Source organism: Scomber japonicus, chromosome 20 (assembly GCF_027409825.1).
Source record: "Scomber japonicus isolate fScoJap1 chromosome 20, fScoJap1.pri, whole genome shotgun sequence".
Taxonomy (NCBI): domain Eukaryota; kingdom Metazoa; phylum Chordata; class Actinopteri; order Scombriformes; family Scombridae; genus Scomber; species Scomber japonicus.
In genome coordinates this window covers 15,513,000-15,532,323 of record NC_070597.1, presented here as the reverse complement: position 1 = coordinate 15,532,323, position 19,324 = coordinate 15,513,000, and the positions used below count along the sequence as shown (strand labels likewise).

Sequence of the window (19,324 nt, the reverse complement as noted above, 5' to 3'; positions counted from 1 at the left end):
GCAGTTTGGTCGAGACTGTCTGCTGTTGATACTGGGTTATGGTGAGTGTGATAGTTACTTCTACCTACTTAACGCTGAAATGTCACTTACACTACGGTGGTTGACGGTTAGTTAGTCAGCTTTAGCTAACGTTAGGTTGTGTTATTTTTTGCTGTTAACAGGTTACGTCTTAAATTAATGTTAGCGAACATTTGTTTTTAGGTGAGTCAGCCCGTGTAAACAACGAGGCACAGCTTAGTCAAAGCTAATTCAGCAACTGAAGTATAATTGAAATTCTAACACAACAGACATAAATTCATTTTATAGTTGAAAACTGAGGCTGTCAAACTTGTGAAGTGTTTGCTCGGTTAAGCAGGTCTTTCCTGCCTCTTAACGCCAGCACCCATATTCAGGCCACAGAGACCTGCTGGTCTACAAATGATTTGAATATCAAAGGATCAGAGTGATACTGAGATCAGGGAATGAGCTGACAACCGGGCTAAGCAGGATGTTTAGGATGCCAGATCTATGTTTTTGAGTCAAATGAGGGAACATACTGTATCTTTGTCTGCACAGAAACAGGTAAAGGAGAAGCTCGACCAGTTTTTGGTAATGTGGCTGAACAGATTTTAGTCCATATGTGCAGATCATGTTTTGTAGCACCTCTACCTGAGTTTAAATTAATATGTTTTATGGGAATATTTAAATATGAAGACTGTGCTTTCTGGTCAGTGCATTGAATGGACACAAACAGTAAAACAATGGCATTAGTGTATTCATATTAACTGTCAGCCAAGACTGTTTGTATTTAACAGGTTTCTCTTCACTTTAACAGCTTGGTGTCTTCACTGAAAGGAACTGAAAAAGTTCCTACAACGATGTCTGTGGCAGTGGAAACTACAGTGTCCAGGGTGCCCCTCCCTCTTCCAACTCACTTCTCCCATGCAGAGCAGTCCTTCTCCCTCAAAAAGCGTCGTCTCCCTTTCTCCTCGTCTTCTACGTCCAACTCGTCCTGCTCTTCCCCAGCTCGGCTCTCATACTCTCTGCCCCCCCTGCCACCGTCCAAAGGATGTCTCCCTTTGAGCCGGATGTTCCCCCAGCATCCATCCCCCTGGACACCCCTATCTCGTTCTCTTACTAAGTCTCCTCCCAATTCGGTATATGATCCCAGCAAGCAGCAGACCTATTTCAGTCAGTGCTTCACGAATTTGGGCCTGCTTGGAAGAGGCTCATTTGGAGAGGTCTACAAGGTGAGTGAGACAAAAATATATGTATGAAAGCAATATAATGTTTCAGTTAAATATGCAGTTAAAATGGGATAAAAAGTGCTCATAGATATTATTGCACATAATAATAAATTATTGCACATTAAGTTGTGATGTGTTTCAGGGGTTTGCTTTCAGTTCAGAGTTCATTATGATAATGGGTTTGGTCAAGGCAAAGCGTGCAATGTTACCTTGATTAATCAGAAATTTCTGAATATTAAGACATATAAAACAAACTCTCAGTTTTCTAGAGTGAGACACTAATGGTCTTAAAGCCAATTTGTGATATTAAGAGGAAGTTGAGATTTTAGAACAAAGTATCCGAAGGGACGAAACCTGGAGTATATGAATGTATCTCTTTGTATGTTTCCTTTTCTACTGTATTTCTGCTTTTACATGTTGATGTTAAAAACGTTTACCTAACCATATTTAGATAAAAACCTGTTTGAACATCTGTGCTGTGGTTTTATGATGGGGAAACTCACAACATGAATTTAGATCTCTTCGTAAGTCTATTTTCTCACCCTAACCAAACTCATAACTGGGAGATCCCCAAACCCTAGACCAGACCTCAGCATGTTCTATGTTTTTCTAGGTCCAAAGCAGCAAGGATGGCTGCCAGTATGCAGTGAAGCGCTCCACTCATCGCTTCAGGGGCAACAGTGAGAGGAACCGGTGTGTGAGGGAGGCCAGAAACCATGAGCGTCTCTGTCCCCATCCTCACATCTTGGACTTTGTGGCGGCTTGGGAAGAGTGTGGTCGACTGTACATTCAGACAGAGCTGTGTAGCACCAGCTTGCTGCTACATGCTGAAAACAAGCCTCCTGGCCCAGGTCTGTCTTAAAGGGACAATAATATATCCTGATATTGCTTCCGCTGTGATATTGTGATACTGTGCCTCTTGCCCTATTGTAATCTCAAATCACCAGACATCATGTCTTTTTGACACTTTCCAATCCAGATGAGCGTGCAGCTTGGGCGTACCTGTGCGACCTTCTTTCAGCACTGCAACACTTACACTCTCACGGTTTTGTGCATCTGGACCTCAAGCCTGCCAACGTCCTCATCACTGACTCTGGACGTCTCAAGCTGGGGGACTTTGGGCTGCTGCTCGAGCTCAAACAGAAGAGCACAGATCCTGTAGAGGGGAAAGTGAAAGAGGATGCCCAGGAAGGAGATCCTAGATACATGGCCCCCGAGCTGCTGTATGGGGAATATGGACCTGCTGCAGATGTTTTCAGGTACAAATACCATACATGAAAAATCAGTTATATTCTGAACTTGTAACTAATTGATCTGATTAATTAATGCTGAATCATTTTCATTTAGTTTGGGGGTTTCCATTCTGGAGCTTGCTTGTAATATTGAGGTTCCCAATGGTGGTGAGGGCTGGCAACAGCTCAGACAAGGCTGCCTCCCCTCACAGTTTACCAGTGGTAAGATCTAAATCTTGTGAAATTGTCCCACAGTCCGTATTCAAGGTGACTTAATAATATTTCTGTATTTTCAGGCCTGTCAGCTGAGCTTCAGTCAGTACTGCGGATGATGTTGGCCCCGGAACCGTCAGACAGACCGACGGTTTCTGAACTTCTCGCCCTCCCTTCTGTTAGGAAACACAGGTGGAAAAGGCGCATCTGCCTTATGCTCGCTGAAACCATGCTGACATTTGCCTCCCTCTGCCAGGTAATTTGTCTAATAAACCTTTTGTCAGAAGAACTTAAACATAAAAGTTTGTATTTTTTTCTCAACATTAAATATCTTAATTCTGTTTTTCTTTCTCATAGTTGATAGTGTGCTTTGGATGTAGACTCCTGGCTCCTCTTCACTTGTCGTTTCTCCCTCGGTGGACCAAGCCGGTGCCCTGCACTCCTCCTAAAGACAGCTGGGACAAGGAGTTAACTCTGCCTCTTAGTGCCATGCAGGCTGATTCGGGCAGCCCAGAGGATGACACAGTGTTTCTGCTGGATCCCTTGGACCCAGAGCTTTCCCCTACCTTCTCACACAGGTAGAAAATCCCTATGTGTATGATGATGAGAGGTGTTGTGTGGAAATGGTTCTGACAAGCTTGCTCCTTAACAGCAAAAAAGATGATGTCCCCCGCTGGATTACTTTAGCATTAAAAAAATATATTAAGAAAAATGTACAGCAAAACAGTGAAGAAAAGAAATGGCTACTGAACCACTTCTTTATTTCTGCTTTCAGTTATAATTAATAATTGTTTTCCTTTCATTTCCCCACTTAAACCTCTATATTTTCTCCATTCAACAGGGTCAAATCCAGACTATCTTTGGAAAGCACGTCCACTCCTCTCCCAGGCTCACCGGTGAACAATTATCGCAGTCCTGCCCACACGCCCTCTCATTCAAATCTGTGTGATTGGTCCTCCTGTAACTTAGCGCCAACTCCCTCCAGCATCCACTCAAATGGTTCCTGCCGCATGCTGACACCCAGTGCAAGCCCCATACATGCAGAGCTCCACACTGACAGCATGAATGAAAACTTAACGCAGAGCCGACGTCCTTTGTCTGCCAAATCCTCACAGCGGCGTGATCGTTCCTGGGTCCGAACAGAAGAGGCTGTACCCCGACCCAACTTTGAACCAAAGAACCTGCTCAGTCTGTTCGAGGACACCAATATAGAGGGAGAGCCATAGTACATAGTACAATGCTGCCAGTCTACATTCAGGGAGTTTTTTTTTCAGGTGAAGAGGACCTACTTATATGAATGTTTATTACTTAATTTGCATGAACTGTTTTTGCCATTTTGTACAGTAAAAGTCAGTAACAGCTTCTTTAAACATGTATTTGAACAAAAAAAAAATGCATTTGGGGAAAGGTTGAATATGTAATCAAAAGCTTAAAGCACTTTTTTTATGCTTGTGTAAATGCAATCAGTTGCTGAAAAGGACAAGTCATGATGTATTGTTACAGTAAGTTATAAATAGCTTGGTGCACGCTTGAGTCATGTATCCCACCAGCTTCAAAAATAAAAATAAACAGAGGAGGGAACCAGAGAGAATTTAAATTTGTCCAATATTTTTTATTATCAAAAAAATACTGTTGCCTAATGTGAAGGCTCATGTGACTGACTTGACAATTGAAACCCATCGAAAGAGAAAGGAATCATTTAGAAATGTTTTCACTTCAGGATATATAAATACAACTGTAAGGAATACAAAACTGAAAGATGTACACCTGATAAGCAGTGGATGAGTAAATCTATCCTTATTTGTAAAGAGATTAGTCTTATTTCAGGTGCTGTTTTCATATGCACCACTAGATGGCAACAACGTATATAACGCTGGATGGCAGCCGCCTTGAAGACACAGGAAGGGGATTATGGTGCGATGGGGGTAAAGTCTATGTCTTGCACACAATAGTAACCACATCTATTAGGGTGTCAATTACTCCTTTTAACCGTTTCTGAACTCGGAACCCGTGGATCACAGAAAACCGCTTTACCACAACTGCCAAATGAACATCTGGTTTATCGTATCCGTGTCATGAGAAACGATTCTGCTACATAATTGCGATTATCTGCAGAAACAAAGTGACAATGAGCGTTTCTGTTGGGAACACCATTACATAATCTGGGATTCATCGAATAATGCGACACCTAACAAGTTTAAGGTATGCTGTTTTTCCTTTTATTGAGAAGTGAAATGTATTTACAATAATCTGGTCGAGCCTGTTTGTCTGGTTAAAACTGAGATGGTGATCTTTACTTTCTAAATGGTTTATTATTGCAGTAGTATGTTGATAGTAACTATATGCTATAATACAAATGATCGAATGGTGTAGATGTTAATAATAGGCTATTGGAAAGCATGATGCCTCTGCACAAAAATCTATGAATTATAAAATTGATTAATCTGCTATTTCTACAATGATCAATCGTTTCAGTAATTTCTTTAAACAATGATTCCATTTTCTTAAATGTGACAATTTGTTTCCATTCCAAATTCCATATCTGAAGGTCTAGAAATGTTAGTTCAGGCAAATTGAAGACATCATGACCATTGAGAATTGTTTAACGCAATGTTTTCACATTTTTAACATTTCATAGACTACATGATTAATTGAGAAAATCGAAAGTGAAAATAATTGCCTGTTGTAGCCATACCTGATCTAAACCAAGGCTCTGTTTAGTCTTTTCAGTCCATAAAAATGACCAAAATTGATCGTCTGAATGTCCGAGTGGAAAAACTGCTGTTTAAAGCAGTGCAGGAGGTTCTGGAGGTGGTGAAGGAGACAGTGTCGGAGTACCAGGAGAAAACTGCCCGAACCCAGAGGGAGAACCAGAGTTTGAAGAGGAGACTGCTTGAACTCCAAGAGAAGATACAACTGGATAGCAATGGTAAGATAATAATACCACTTGTACTTACCAAGACAAGACAAGTCTTGTTTTCTAGCAGATTGATGCAACAGTTGATTCTATTTGTCTCTTTGTTGTCTTTCAGGAATTGTGCCACAAATTCCCTCTTCATCCCAGCCAGTCAAGGAGGAATTGCATCCCACAAAGCAGAAACAGAGCGAGGAGCTGGAAGAGGTTATTGAACTCGCCCCCTCTGATAAGGATATTCCAGTAATTTGTCCCTCAAATCCATATGAAGACCTGGACTGTGAGACATCCATCATACCATTAGCTACCCCTTGTCTCTCTCCTAAGTGTACAACAGGACTACTAGTGGATGAGGATTATTTACACAACTCAAAGACTCTTAAAACTGAGGCTGATCATAGACTGTCAACACCCATTTCAAACCAAGAAGACCCCATAATTGCGGTTACAATAACTGAACATGATAAAATTAAAGTAGAATCTACATCAAATGAAGTCGCCATGCACACCACAAATTACTTTCATGATGATGCTACTAGAGGCATTACATCCTTCAGCAGGATAAACCCAGAACCTCCTGAAGCCAATACAGGGCTCCATATTGAGCCAGATGGTTTCTGTCTGGACCAAAATGGCACAGAGCCACTGTCTCAAAGATACAACAAAGCAAACAGTGCTGGAGCAGTAAAACAACACACCACTCCAACAAACATGAAAGCGTGTGGTTCAGACTCAAATACATTTGAGAAGAACGCAAGAAAACACTACTGCTGCTCTCTGTGTGGTCGCACCTTCAGGCACGCAGGCGACTACAAGAAACATAACCGGGTCCACACGGGAGAGAAGCCTTACTGCTGCTCCGTGTGCGGGAAGCGCTTCAGCCAGTCGGGCTACCTGACGGTGCACCTGCGCTACCATACAGGAGAGAAGCCATTCGGCTGCAGTCATTGTGGCAAAAGTTTCAGTCACTCAAGTAACATGAAAAAACACCAGCAGACTCATCTGTGAGTCAGCTGTGTTTTCAGTAGCTGATGTATCCATCATTTTTCAATTGTTGTTATTTGTATTTAGGAATGAACACTGAAAATGGCTATGAGCTACAAATTGAAGTATTTGGAGTCTCAAGTAAAGTCAATTTTATCCTCAGTGTCAGTGGGGCGTATTGTTTTAGGGCAGCTGTGGCTCAGGAGGTAGAGCGGTTGTCCTCCAATTGGACGATTGGCGGTTCGATTCCCGGCTCTTCCAGTCCACATGTCGATGTGTCCTTGGGCAAGACACTTAACCCCAAATTGCTCCCGTTGTTGTGCCAATGGTGTATGAATGATTAACTGTGTATGATTGTAACTGTGAATGATTAACTTCCTCCTGATGAGCAGGTTGGCACCCTGCGTGGTAGCTCCTGCCATCAGTGTATGAATGTGTGTGAATGAGTGAATGACATGTAATGTATAACGCTTTGAGTGGTTGTAAAGACTAGAAAGGTGCTATATAAGTACAGTCCATATTGCAACCCTATTTAAAAAATGATGCAGCTGCAGAGTGTCACATGGAAAACTAAATGTGCCTTTTTTATCAAAACAGGAAACTTAGAGCACATGTCAGCTTTCAAAGTCTTGAGCACAATTTGAAATTTCCCATTCTTACTATTGCCTGTCAGTCTTTCAGAGATTGTGTTTGCTGTGGTGCGCATCTACTGTGGATATGCACATGAAAATTTACAGATTGAATAAATGTGTTTGGTACTTCTGTATGGTAAATTGTTCTGCTTTGCCTGCAAGATTACTATACATCGATCATGTATAAACTGATTCCTCAAACCAAAATCAATGATTGTATCATCAAAAAGTTGCTGGGTAGAACTTCAGGGCATGAATCATTAAAAGTGCATCAATTTGTTGTGACTGATGAAATGACCCAAAATGTGTCTCTGGTCCTTTTAAGAAGCCTCTGTAGTGTTTGGTGTGAGTGTGGATTGAGTGACTTGAGAGTAGCAGGGATCTGCAAAGAATGTATAAAAATTATAAAAGAAAATTTACAATTTAAAAATCAGAAACGCCTTTTATTGTCATAAAGGTTTACACAGAAGAAATTTGCCTTGGTGTTGTGGTGCTTAACAATCAGCGTATACAAACATAAGTATATTAATATAAGTTAAGAGAAAGTACAAGAACCACAAATCAAGTAATCATGAATATAAAATAAAAAAATATTCTGAACTGAAAGGCGCTAGTAGAGGTTAAATATAAATATAATAAATATAAAATAGTGCAAATAGTAATTAATACAGAATTGTGTTAATGTAACTCACCATATTAGATGTGATGGGTTCACAGATGTTAATGAAACATGTAGTGTCAATGGAGAGGATAGATTCTGCATCTTGTTGACAAGGCCAGCTGAAGTCAGGAAGAAACAATTCAATTGAATTTAATTTATACAGTGCCAAATCACAACAAAAGTTATCTCAAGGCACTTTTCACATAGAGCAGGTCTAGACTGTACTTTTTAATGTTTTTGTTTTTACAGTGGATATATAAAAAAACACACCCTGTACAAAAATGCAGGTCTAAGTATAGTATGTAGCTTTACAAGATCTCTCACTCCCAAGATTAGACTGGCCTTTGGAGCACCAAATTTCAGCAGCAGTGTGCACAAGTAGTTATCAGCTTTCTATTTTTGACCTGCTATCACAGTGCCTCCCTGTGGGCAGTCAATGTATGTTTTAAAAACTACCACCATCCCTCCATATTTGGTTGCATCACTAGAATATAGATATCACATTTGAATGAAAAAAAAACAGAGATGTGAGATCAATACTCCACCATCTTTGAGCAATAACTGTTCCCAGCCTCGTCAGACAAGGTGAAGAATATTGCAGCATTACCGTCAGGATCGCAAAACATCTTTTGCAACACTTTGACAGTACTGTGTTTCTCAATTCCAAATTTTCCAACTTCCCTTTCCTCCCCGACCGGATATGATATGTTGAAACTTGATGCAGACTTCAAAGGACCACCTACATACATAGAAGGGTTTTAGAAGGTATCTCATTTACACAGTATGCCACTGATGACATACCAGCACGAACACTACATATACCATATCTAAAAGGTAAGTTTCATTCTATTTATTATTATTATTGAGTGTGAAATAATTGGGAAGGGTCAAACCATCATTTGCAATGGATACGCAGAACAATTTAAGTTTGTACTTTGGAATTGGTTCATATATTCAAAAGCAAGAACAAAAGTCACTGCATCCAAAACATCAGTGTTATGGTTATTCATTAAGTTTTTTGCTTGTTTCAGGAATTTCCGGAAAGAGGATATTATGGAAATGCGGCATGTAAGGTGTGTGGTGGTGGGTGACAGTGCAGTAGGAAAGACCTATCTACTCTACACCTACATCAAGAAGAGCTTCCCTAAGGACTACATATCAGGTTTCCATGACACATACAGTACCCAGATCAATGTAGATGGCCAGACTGTCAGCCTAGACCTTTCGGACACCGCTGGCAGAGAGGAATATGACCGTATACGCCCCCTCTGCTATAACCAAGTCACTGTCATCATCATCTGCTTCTCCATTGCTAGCCCATCATCCTTTGAGAATGTCAAGCTCAAGTGGCTCCCAGAGGTTAAACACTATTGCCCTAATGTGCCTATTCTCCTTGTGGGAACTAAGAGTGACCTACGTGATGATCAGGAGGTCATGGAAAAACTGAGAGAGCAGAATCTAACCACTGTCGACCAGCAGCAGGGAACAACCATGGCCAGACAGATAAAGGCTGTTAAATACCTTGAGTGTGCTTCAATCAACCAGGATAGACTGGATGAGGTGTTTGATGAGGCAGTGCGTGCTTCTATCAGTCATTCAACCACCACCAAGAAACCATGTGCACTGTTGTGAGTTAATGTTTTTAGGTTTAGATTTAAGGGAATTAACATAATCTTTGCATGTGCATTTCTGTACATCTGTGATTCTGCATGTGCATGTGTACAAGTGAGTGACTATGTTTGTGCTTTAGGTTACTTACAAGTGAATGCCACAGAAGTATCCCACTTTATATTAATATGTAACAGACCTCACCATTTTACAGTCGCATTTGTGATATATTTTTACTAACATGTTTAGTAGGCCATTTTAGTTTGCTCATCACTATGTTTTTGTGCTCTATTGTTGTGACTTGGCAAAATTAATAAAGCATTTTGTTCTCATAACATTTTATTGGTATTGCTATATATTTTAGCCAATAAAAATTCAGAGCTGGCATTTGTCAAAATAAAACATGTAGAGCTCAGCAGGTGCACACAAAAGCGGTGTTACAAACAATCATTTAAATGTTTAATACCTATCCAATTTAGTAGAGAAAGAAAACAATTTAAATATTGGTTTTATAAGCTGTAGGTTTTTTATTTTAGCTTTTCTTATTTTAGTTTAGTTTATTTGATGATTTATATGATATTCTAATGTATTATAAACAAAGACTGGAAAAGTATTTATTAATTCATTATTAAAATATAATGTCTTATTGTGAAAAACATTTGACACCGGACGTACATCAGCTTCCACTTCCGGAGGTTTTCAATTGTTTTGTTGCGTTATCACTTGCTCTTTGAAACGTTTTTTCAGCTTTTTTTGGTTGTATATACAAGTTAAGATGCTCAAAATTTACAGAAGGCAAACGTTTTGTTAACTCGGTGACCGCGTGTCTGAGATGTTTAAAGGAAGAGAAACGATTACGTACGCAGATAGTTAACGTAGCTGTTAGCTAACGTAAGCTAACATTAGCTCTCCACGCTACAGCTTCACGAGCTGTCTGCAGGTACAAAACATGCTTATTACTGATACTGGTTTAACTGTTGGGGTTAAGAAACTTAAGTGAAAGTTTAACACAAGTTGATTTTGAAATATGTTTATTTGGAATTCATTATAACCATATAGCCTAATGTTGACTATGACACTGTTTTACAGTAGAAATGGTGAGCAGGGTTAGGTGATATTTCACTGGGATTACTTGTAACGCTAAACTATGAAACCAATAAATTATCCAAGATCATTTATAAAAGTTCAGGCTAAGATGAGATGAATATACAGAACCAGTTTTCCATTCAGTCTAATAACGAACAGAACAAGCAAACACTTGCTTAATATTACAGATTATCTCATTTTTAGTTTTTTTCATGCTTTCAAATATGCCTTTATTCTTTGGGTGAATGATTTACTAGTTTACTAGTAATGTAACCACACAGAAATACCATACAACAGTACCAGGCAATTCCTGTTATTGATTAACTGTGATCTGTGTATCCTTGGACAGTTGATTTGAGGGCAACTGGACTTGCCCTCAATTCAACCCTCCTTGGATAACCATGACCTGATCGACTGAGAGTCTTCACAGACATTTGTATATACATATTAGCACATGTAATCACTACAGCTGCTTTTCCACAGTCATTTCTTACCATGAGTTTTATTTCAGGATGTCTAAACTTGAACGTCTGAATGCCCGTGTGGCCAAGTTGCTAACTGAGGCAGTGCAGGAGGTTCTGGAGATGGTGAAGGAGACGGTGTCAGAGTACCAAGAGAAAACTGCCAGAACACAGAGAGAAAACGAGAGTCTGAAGAGGAGACTGCAGGAGCTCCAAGAAAAGATATCAAAAGAGAGTGCACGTGGGTACAAGTGTTATTACCTTGGGGTATTTATCATGACAGATGAGGTGACTATCCCATACTGGTTGAAGTGATTAAATCACTCATTGCTTTTGGTCTTAATTTCACAGCTGTTCTACCTGCAAGTGGTCAATTTCCTGAAGAGAATCCAGAGAATCAAGAACAGGATTATGGGCTCTCTCTGCAGCAGAACTCCGAACTCGCTCTCACAGAGCAAAAACATATAAGCAACCACAGTCCTGAGCATGATGTGAAGCAGAAATCTGAACTGGAAAGTAACACTGAATCACAAGCTGAGTGCAACTTGGCACAAACATCAGTAGAACATTGCAAAGAGCAACCAAAAGAGGAGGAACAAATTACTGAGGAAGCAATGACTGTCCACACATCTCACAACACAAATAATGTGTGCACCTCTCACTCCACTTCCACGCTTGGGATAAACCTGGCTGTTGTCAAAAAGGAAGTGGAGCCAACAGACTGCATGACATCAGAACCACCATCTTTACAAGAACGTTACAATGACTGCGTGGATTTAAGCTGTAACTCCTCTCGTCACAACTCTGATGGAACCCATAATTCACAAGTTAGTGCTGAACCTTACGGACTTGTCTTTGTCCGCTCAAATCACACCATATCGAGGAGGCATTCATATGCCAAAAGTAACAGGACTGCTTTTGAAGGGAGAAAAATCAGGATGGATCACTTCAGGACAGACGACTCACACGTGTGTCTTGTTTGTGGAAAGACGTTCAGCAGGGTCGGTAACTTGAGAATCCACCAACGATGTCACACAGGCGAGAAGCCGTACGGCTGCGTACAGTGCGGGAGGCGTTTCAGTCAGGCTGGAGATCTGAAAAAACATAAGAGGGTCCACACAGGGGAGAAACCGTACTACTGCAGCCAGTGTGGAAAAAGCTTCAGTCGGGGGGAGAATCTGAAAAGACACCAAAAGGTCCACATCGGAGAGACGTTACAGTTGCAGCAGGTTTGGAGCGAGCAGCAGTAGAGATCACTATACTGGACTCACTGAGGTTGTGATGACGCTGTGAAGTTTAAGAAGTAGTTGCAGGGTATTTAAGTTATAAGCTACTGAATATATTAAGAAGCTAGTCTCTTGTAACTCATCAAGAATTGTTACGAGGAGTTTTTTATGGTTCGGGTTTGTATACAGTTGTGTGCTAATTATGCTTGTCCTTTTGTCCTTGCAACCATAATAAAACTGTAGTAGATTATCACTTACCAAATAGGCTAGCACTGTACAGATAGAAATGCACTAATACAAAGGCATACTGTCAGTATTAGTTTTGCTGACACGATTGTGTCTTATTGTGGAAAGATGTGTGATTTCACTAAGAAAAGAGCCAAAGAGTCAGATATCTCAGCTTCAGGTGCAGTCACATGACGTTTCATCCATGAGTTTTTGCTCCGTTCTTCATTCACTTCTATTGAAAGTCACCTGATGGACAAATTCAAGCACCCTTGCCATGATTTGGTGCCGTGTCCAGCAGGCTGTAGAGGATTTGCAGGTCAGAGTTCACCTTTGTTCAACTTTGATCCTGTCGGATGTGCTCTTTCAGCCAATAGAAACACTATTGTTAAGTATTATTTTTTTCCATCACCAGTTTTAGTAGATGATCACTGCCAGACTGTAAACTGTTGCATCACTCTCATTAATTATTACTCACATCACATCCTTTTTTTGGAGTGTGTGGAAACGTCATGTTAGCACACCTTTAGGCTTATAGAGCTTCATCCCTCACAGAGGATCTATGAGAATAAGCAGCTGAGTTGAATTGAGTAAAAGCATTTTTGAAATTTAGAATATCTCAGCCTCTGCTTCGGATATTGCCTTTTTTTATTATTGTTTTTTTAAGTACCTGAAACAGTACAGTACTAAATGATGGAAATACTCTATAAAAAATGATCATTATCAGTTATATATCAATAATATGGAATAGGAAAATACTGGTTACAGACAAATGCCATAAAAAGCCATATTGGTGCATCTCTACTTTACAGTAGCTGGTGTACTGTGACTGTGTTTCACCTCTTGTAACACTTCCTTTTGCCATGTACAGAATGACTCGTGTTTAATAAGTGAATGCTAAAGACAGTGATTGAAACTCATTAATATTTCTTAAATATCACTAGCATGATTGTGATTAAAATTGCCTGATTTTCCTGAATGACTGAAACTTGCTTTCTGCCAGATGTATTTATTGCAACATTTTACGATATTTTGTGGCTCAAGAGAAATAAATTAATTTATTATCAATACAGATGACTTGATTGAGTAACTATTCAAGCAAACTGTTCTCCAGCAGTCTCGTCAACATCCCGTAAAGACTTGTTAAAGTTGTCGCAGGTGTTTTATCTCATGCCTTAATTAATTACAAAGGAATCAAAAGTGAGAATCAGTGAAACATCTCCTATAGCTGTGTGTGTGATCTTTACCTCCTTGAGTTACTTGGGGTTTAGTAATATTATACAGCTAGAATGTGTAAGTAATTAACACATGCACTCAAGAGACCCCTGACTTAACGCACAACATGCTATGGATTTTCACAGAGTGGCCAACACACAACCACTGACTGCAGAAGATTTTAACACATCTACAGCCCAAAAACTGCTTGTCAACAGTATTTTAACTAAAGCCGTAGTTCACATGGTAGCATCAAGGGAGTAATACATGGAAGACATTTTGACATGTCACAGTGGGAAAAACACAGGTGCAAAAACTGGAATGAGTGACGACTGCTTCAGTTTCAGGGTCCTGGCTCTGTGCATGCTGGGACACTTGAATACAAACAGAGCCTCTGTTAGCCGCATTAGTGACACCTGTGTTTTTATTGCGATAACATGTTGAGATGTCTGCTGTGCTAGAGCTCTGTTTTCACTGAGATGGGGTTGGAAAAAAGCATGATATCCTATTTTCATTACAATGTATTTTTTTCTAGATTGAAATAAATAAATATAGGAAATAGGTTGTTTTGTGTTTTCTGCTGTAGATCCTAACTTCAGAGTGTCTTGCGGCTTCTCAAACCAAACCTACCTTGATTATATTGGTTCATTTTAAAATATAAGATAAAGAAAGGATATATCAGATCTATAGGCTGTTAATGACAATTACATAGTTATTTAACTGTGTGACATAACCTCTAATGCACATGACCAAAATGTCCTTTTGAGCAAAGTCACTTTAAAAAGAAAGAGAAGCATAATTTATATATTATTTTTAGATGTTATTATTTAGTGAATTGAAACTGTTCAGTCCGCCAATGAAAAACAGAAAACTTAACATTGATAAGCATGTAACCAAGTAGGCTACATTTACTCAAGTACTGTATTTAAGTACAGTTTTGAGGTACTGTTACTTATTTGAGTATTTCCATTTGACTATTTCTGCTCTACTACATTTCAGAGGAAAATACTGTACTTTCTTCTCCACTATATTTATCTGAAAGTTATATTTCCTTTCATGTAAAGTGCAAATACCTCAAAATTGTACTTAAGCACAGTACTTTAGTAAATAGTTACTTTCCCGCACCAGTGTTATTGCTGCTTTACTCTAGTTAAAGGTGTGCATACTGTTTTGGTTTCAGGTGCATTATTGTGCAGCTGAAGTTGGTTGAAGCTGGTTCAGCGTGCTGTTGACGTGGAGCTGCCCTCACCTTAACTACCAGGAAGTGATTAAAGCACACAGACAGGGAGGAAGCGCGAACACATTGGCACACTTCGGAAAGGTAAGTAAACAATAACCATGTGGATGCGAGATCCTTTTAAATTGTCTGCTTTCAGATGTAGTCGTGCTAAAGTAAAGCGTGTTATTCGTGAAGACCGAAATGTAATAATGAGTCAGTCAGTCATCACAGACAGATATGTTTGTCACCGCATTTATAACCAGCTGTCGAGTTATTAATGGCCGTCAGTTTGGAAGGTGTCCAGCTAAAAAACAGAAAGTGACACTAAATGAGTTATCTTCAGTTGTAGAAAGGACTGTTTGACATTTTTAAATGCGCCATATGGAGTATTTCCTTGTTGCAACACGGAAACGCGCTGGTTTAGCCCACGGGCACAACATGAAGTGGGTTTAATATTCAGCCCGCTAAATATCACTGCTGACACTACTAGCGACACAGTATGTTCAGTAGTTACCAGGAAACAAATGAGGAACTAAAAGTTGCTTGTAAACCATTAGTTAAGGACTAGTTCTTCAATAACATCATAACTAAATGAAAACTACGGTAATGATACCTCGAACTAATCAGGAGCGACCTAATTGATGAATGGCCAACAAGTACTTCCGTAATAATTCCTAATGGAGTGATAGCCTAGTTAATACTGACGGGTTTCATCATGATTCTAGTATATTATATACCTAGTATAATCTGTAAATGACTAATGACTATGCCTCTATTACTTATTTATGTGTTTGATAATCACATTTAGGGGTCATTGCAAAAAAAAAAAATCTATATATTTTCTGTAAAATATTTAATAAAACTGGCTGGTATATCGTTATCACAGTATTTGTACCCACTCTTATCATTATTGACATGGTGATATGGGTCACATTGGGAGATCCTACGTTAATGATCCATTAGGTTATGATGTATATCCATTAATCGATCATACTGGGCACATTCTCATTAGATGAAGTAGGCCAATGAGGGACCACATGGTTTACCCAGTATTATGTATTTAAAGTGACACAAAAAGGAGAAGTAATCATAACACAACAATGAAGTAATGAGGGACTATTTAGCAATTGCTCATTATTTTGTACCATTTGGGTGTACACAACAACAGTAACCAATGTTTAAGTAATTAGTAACAAATGAGTTGTCAGTCAGTAATTTTGTGCTACTCAGTTTGTTCAGAGTTAATCGACAATGACTCATGAAGGAAGTGGTCATAGATATATGCACAGATATTTGTTAGTGCCTCCTCCCCCATTTGTTCTCTGGTAACTACTCAAAATTTTGCATAGCTTATTGTAAAGTGTTGGTGTTACTGTGTTACTTCTCTCTCATTCATACATATTAATGACACTAAAGGGGAAGTAGGACACATTTCTGTTTGTGTGCTCACCATTGTGTGTGTGTGTGTGTGTGTGTGTGTGTGTGTGTGTGTGTGTGTGTTGGTTTGGGCAGGTTTAGTGCTGAAGCCTGTGATGTTGAAATGAAGATTCATGAAAAGCTTGTCTCCTACTTTGAATCCTGTGACTCACCTGTGGACAAAGAAGGTTACCTCTACAAAAAGGTAAGACACTGTAATTAAAGCAATATTCACATTTTAGAGGAATTGGAAAATATGTGTTTGCCTTTTGAACAATTAACATAATACATGTAAATGACCAGGTCTGTATATATTTGTATGTAATTGAAAGTTTTGCATTTTAATTTGATGAAACACTAGGGCAGCAACTAATGATTATCTTCATTATCGATCAGTTGATTAGTTGCTTGGTCATTAAAATATTTGAAAATGGTGATTTCACAAACCCCAAGGTAATGTCCTCAAATTGTCCTTATCAATAGTCCACAACCCAAATATATTCAGTTTACCATCACAGACTTAATGAAATAAACTAAAATATTGGCATTTGAGAGAGAATTTGGAAATGGTTTCTTAAAAAATTATCCAAATAATTAGTTTATTATCAAAATAGTTGTCTATTAAGTTTCACCCTACTGACTAATCGTGGCAGTTCCACACTCAGTAACAGTTTTGCCTTCCAGTAAACTGCTCATTTCACCAAACCAGATGTGTAAGAAATGTAATGAAAGAGCCATTTGTAAACGAGTCACTAAACCACAGATGACACAATTGTCACACAGGGTGAGATAAAGACTTCCTATCAGAAGCGCTGGTGCGTGCTGAAGGGCAACCTCCTCTTCTACAAGGACCGGCCGGCTGACCGGGACGTCATAGGAGTGATTGTTCTGGAGGGCTGTACCGTCCAGCTCTGCGAGTCCGAGGAGCAGTTTGCCTTCTCGGTGGTGTGGAGCGATCCAGGACTGCGAACGTACAAGTTTGCTGCTGAGGACCAGGCCAATCAGGAGAGCTGGATCAAAGCGCTGCTGTCAGCCAACCACAACTACCTGGCTCTGCTGGTGATGGACCTGGAGAAGAAGTACAGAGGTGAGAGGCTGAAAGGTGGAGAGGCTTTTTAAATCTGTCGCTGAAAGAGAGCTGCCTTTGTTCTGGAGAGCAGCTGCATTGCATCAGTGTTTACAGTCTCCACGCCATCCACCACGTACATCATGGTACATAGTATGACACATATGATCTCACCATAGCGCTCTGTCAGTATGTACATAACTTAAATTGATGACAGTCCATTTTTAGACTGTATATAAGAGGTGTTAATTCATCCAATTCATACTGTTGTGTTTGAATGTGTGGTTTGAGGTTCTGTTGTGTTAGATTGTAAGGTGTAAGACTTTTAAGGTATTTTATCCTCTTAACATTTGAAAGTATCAAAATGCACTTTAAAAACACAAACTACAGTGCAGCCTCAAAATAGAATAAAACAGTTGATTCAGCACCTCTCTAATAATGACTCAACAAAGCAAGAGTATTTAAGTATTTATACATTAAACATGTATTTGTTTTTATTCATCTCCTCATATCCACACATATTAATCAGTAATTCATGTGTAATCAAAATAATTAAATGTCGTCTTAGGTTATGTTTTATTTTTGTGTCATGCCAAACATTTAATGGGGATATTGTCTTTTGTCTATTGAAGCCATTTTCTCGAGAACAGTGGCTCAAACTCAAAGTACCTGGAGGTCATGTAGCGGTCATATTAAGCCCCTCCCCCCCAAAAAACAGTTGTCCACCTCTTTTAAAACTGTCTGTTTCCTTTGTAAACCTTTCTTTTAGGTTTAGAAAGACACAGATTGGTGTCAGTTGTGCCGTGTTAAATCGGAGTGCTGTAGGTCAACAAGTGGTGCAATTAGACACAGCTCACTAAATGTTAAACGTGACATAAAAAAGACAATATTTTTCTCCTCCAACTTTCAGTAGAATAGTAACTAGTTACTTAAATAAAAAGAATGGGATCATACCAGACTGTTGACCCCCAGACACCTGTTATGTGGTGGCTGTACATCATTATGAATCCTATGCAAAATTAAAGAAGGTACGATAGATGTCGATTGGGCTGGCGATTCATCAGAGAGTTAGTGGTTTGACTGGTTACTCCTTTCCATGTGAAAAAGTTCCCCAGACCTAGACTCTAAACCCAAATTTCTCCTGATGTGTGTGCGATGTGTTTGTAAAAATAATCTGCCAAATGGATTTTCTAGTCTTTCTGTTCTGTTTCTGTTCATGTACCTTCAGCTGTTCAGTTATTTCCTAATTTCTCTTTTTTTTGCTTTTTTCCCTCAGATGCATTAGGCGAGTTCTCTGGTAACCCAACCAACACATTCACCATGCCAAATTTCCACACACCCGCATCAAGATATCCTGCAGCCAATCTGACCACACAAGCATTAACTCCATACACAGCACCGGCTGTGGTAGCGGGATCCAGTCCAACTCTCCTAGCTCCAACCATTTCATCCAAATCAGCCAGCAAGAGATCACCCAAACTGTGGTCCAAGAGGAATGCAAATGTAGTGCCGGTTAACACTCCTGCTCCACCCATGGGGGAGTGGTCAGGGGTGTGTGTGGGTATCAAGGAGGAATTCAGTAAATTGCATGAGGACTTCGGAAAGGAAATAAAGGAACTGATTGCTGATTGGTCAAAAAAGGGATGGGAGGGTTTAGCTGTTCAGGAAGACTTGATCGATTTTGGATTATGAATGATTTGAGTTCAGTGTCTAAACCTGTTATTGATTATCCACAGTTGTAATGTAAAGCTGTAATGTAAATAAGAATTAGAACCACAGTACAGTACCAGTTTTTGTTAAGGTCTATATTTGTGTATATTTAAGATAATAATTTCAAGAACATGTTGTTTCCATTTTTACTTATCATGTCATAGAGTTAATAAATGATCTATTATCTCCCGCTCTGTTTACCTTTGTTCCTTATTACAGTACCAGTGATT

General features: G+C 39.4%; 5 protein-coding genes across 6 annotated transcripts; all 5 read left to right on the top strand.

Moving 5' to 3' along the window:
• Positions 1-5: 5 nt before the first annotated feature.
• pkmyt1 (protein kinase, membrane associated tyrosine/threonine 1) lies at positions 6-4,196 on the top strand. Its single transcript, XM_053341405.1, has 8 exons — positions 6-41; positions 815-1,229; positions 1,840-2,081; positions 2,174-2,485; positions 2,574-2,680; positions 2,755-2,927; positions 3,029-3,249; positions 3,513-4,196. The coding sequence occupies exons 2-8, from the start codon at positions 858-860 to the stop codon at positions 3,895-3,897; spliced, it is 1,812 nt and encodes a 603-aa protein (XP_053197380.1). The 5' UTR covers positions 6-41; positions 815-857; the 3' UTR covers positions 3,898-4,196.
• A 460-nt stretch (positions 4,197-4,656) lies between these two features.
• LOC128381385 (zinc finger protein 596-like) lies at positions 4,657-7,505 on the top strand. Its single transcript, XM_053341394.1, has 3 exons — positions 4,657-4,866; positions 5,402-5,600; positions 5,704-7,505. Exons 2-3 carry the CDS (start codon positions 5,411-5,413, stop codon positions 6,591-6,593), a joined length of 1,080 nt encoding a protein of 359 aa, XP_053197369.1. The 5' UTR covers positions 4,657-4,866; positions 5,402-5,410; the 3' UTR covers positions 6,594-7,505.
• A 1,413-nt stretch (positions 7,506-8,918) lies between these two features.
• LOC128381392 (ras-related protein ced-10-like) lies at positions 8,919-9,515 on the top strand. The gene has a single exon (XM_053341404.1). The coding sequence runs from the start codon at positions 8,922-8,924 to the stop codon at positions 9,492-9,494; it is 573 nt and encodes a 190-aa protein (XP_053197379.1). The 5' UTR covers positions 8,919-8,921; the 3' UTR covers positions 9,495-9,515.
• Positions 9,516-10,199: 684 nt separating this feature from the next.
• LOC128381384 (zinc finger and SCAN domain-containing protein 31-like) lies at positions 10,200-13,531 on the top strand. 2 transcript variants are annotated; one of them, XM_053341393.1, is made up of 3 exons: positions 10,200-10,410; positions 11,068-11,258; positions 11,369-13,531. In XM_053341393.1, exons 2-3 carry the CDS (start codon positions 11,069-11,071, stop codon positions 12,265-12,267), a joined length of 1,089 nt encoding a protein of 362 aa, XP_053197368.1. In that variant the 5' UTR covers positions 10,200-10,410; position 11,068; the 3' UTR covers positions 12,268-13,531. The 2 variants fall into 2 exon arrangements, with proteins under 2 accessions (XP_053197368.1, XP_053197367.1); XM_053341392.1 differs by lacking the exon at positions 10,200-10,410 and having other exon boundaries at positions 10,839-11,258.
• A 1,450-nt stretch (positions 13,532-14,981) lies between these two features.
• On the top strand, positions 14,982-19,284 carry LOC128381388 (sesquipedalian-1-like). Its single transcript, XM_053341400.1, has 4 exons — positions 14,982-15,004; positions 16,415-16,523; positions 17,102-17,405; positions 18,661-19,284. Exons 2-4 carry the CDS (start codon positions 16,443-16,445, stop codon positions 19,074-19,076), a joined length of 801 nt encoding a protein of 266 aa, XP_053197375.1. The 5' UTR covers positions 14,982-15,004; positions 16,415-16,442; the 3' UTR covers positions 19,077-19,284.
• The last annotated feature ends 40 nt before the right edge of the window (positions 19,285-19,324 follow it).

What these genes read in the sequence shown, in the direction of transcription:
- pkmyt1 (XM_053341405.1), top strand. Translation starts at nt 858, where the DNA reads ATGTCTGTGGCAGTGGAAACTACAGTGTCCAGGGTGCCCCTCCCTCTT. An exon ending in CCCCTCACAGTTTACCAGTG is followed by an intron (nt 2,681 to 2,754) that starts GTAAGATCTAAA and finishes CTGTATTTTCAG; the next exon opens with GCCTGTCAGCTGAGCTTCAG. An exon ending in CATTTGCCTCCCTCTGCCAG is followed by an intron (nt 2,928 to 3,028) that starts GTAATTTGTCTA and finishes TCTTTCTCATAG; the next exon opens with TTGATAGTGTGCTTTGGATG.
- LOC128381385 (XM_053341394.1), top strand. Translation starts at nt 5,411, where the DNA reads ATGACCAAAATTGATCGTCTGAATGTCCGAGTGGAAAAACTGCTGTTT. An exon ending in GATACAACTGGATAGCAATG is followed by an intron (nt 5,601 to 5,703) that starts GTAAGATAATAA and finishes GTTGTCTTTCAG; the next exon opens with GAATTGTGCCACAAATTCCC.
- LOC128381392 (XM_053341404.1), top strand. Translation starts at nt 8,922, where the DNA reads ATGCGGCATGTAAGGTGTGTGGTGGTGGGTGACAGTGCAGTAGGAAAG.
- LOC128381384 (XM_053341393.1), top strand. Translation starts at nt 11,069, where the DNA reads ATGTCTAAACTTGAACGTCTGAATGCCCGTGTGGCCAAGTTGCTAACT. An exon ending in GATATCAAAAGAGAGTGCAC is followed by an intron (nt 11,259 to 11,368) that starts GTGGGTACAAGT and finishes TTAATTTCACAG; the next exon opens with CTGTTCTACCTGCAAGTGGT.
- LOC128381388 (XM_053341400.1), top strand. Translation starts at nt 16,443, where the DNA reads ATGAAGATTCATGAAAAGCTTGTCTCCTACTTTGAATCCTGTGACTCA. An exon ending in AAGGTTACCTCTACAAAAAG is followed by an intron (nt 16,524 to 17,101) that starts GTAAGACACTGT and finishes ATTGTCACACAG; the next exon opens with GGTGAGATAAAGACTTCCTA. An exon ending in CCTGGAGAAGAAGTACAGAG is followed by an intron (nt 17,406 to 18,660) that starts GTGAGAGGCTGA and finishes TTTTTCCCTCAG; the next exon opens with ATGCATTAGGCGAGTTCTCT.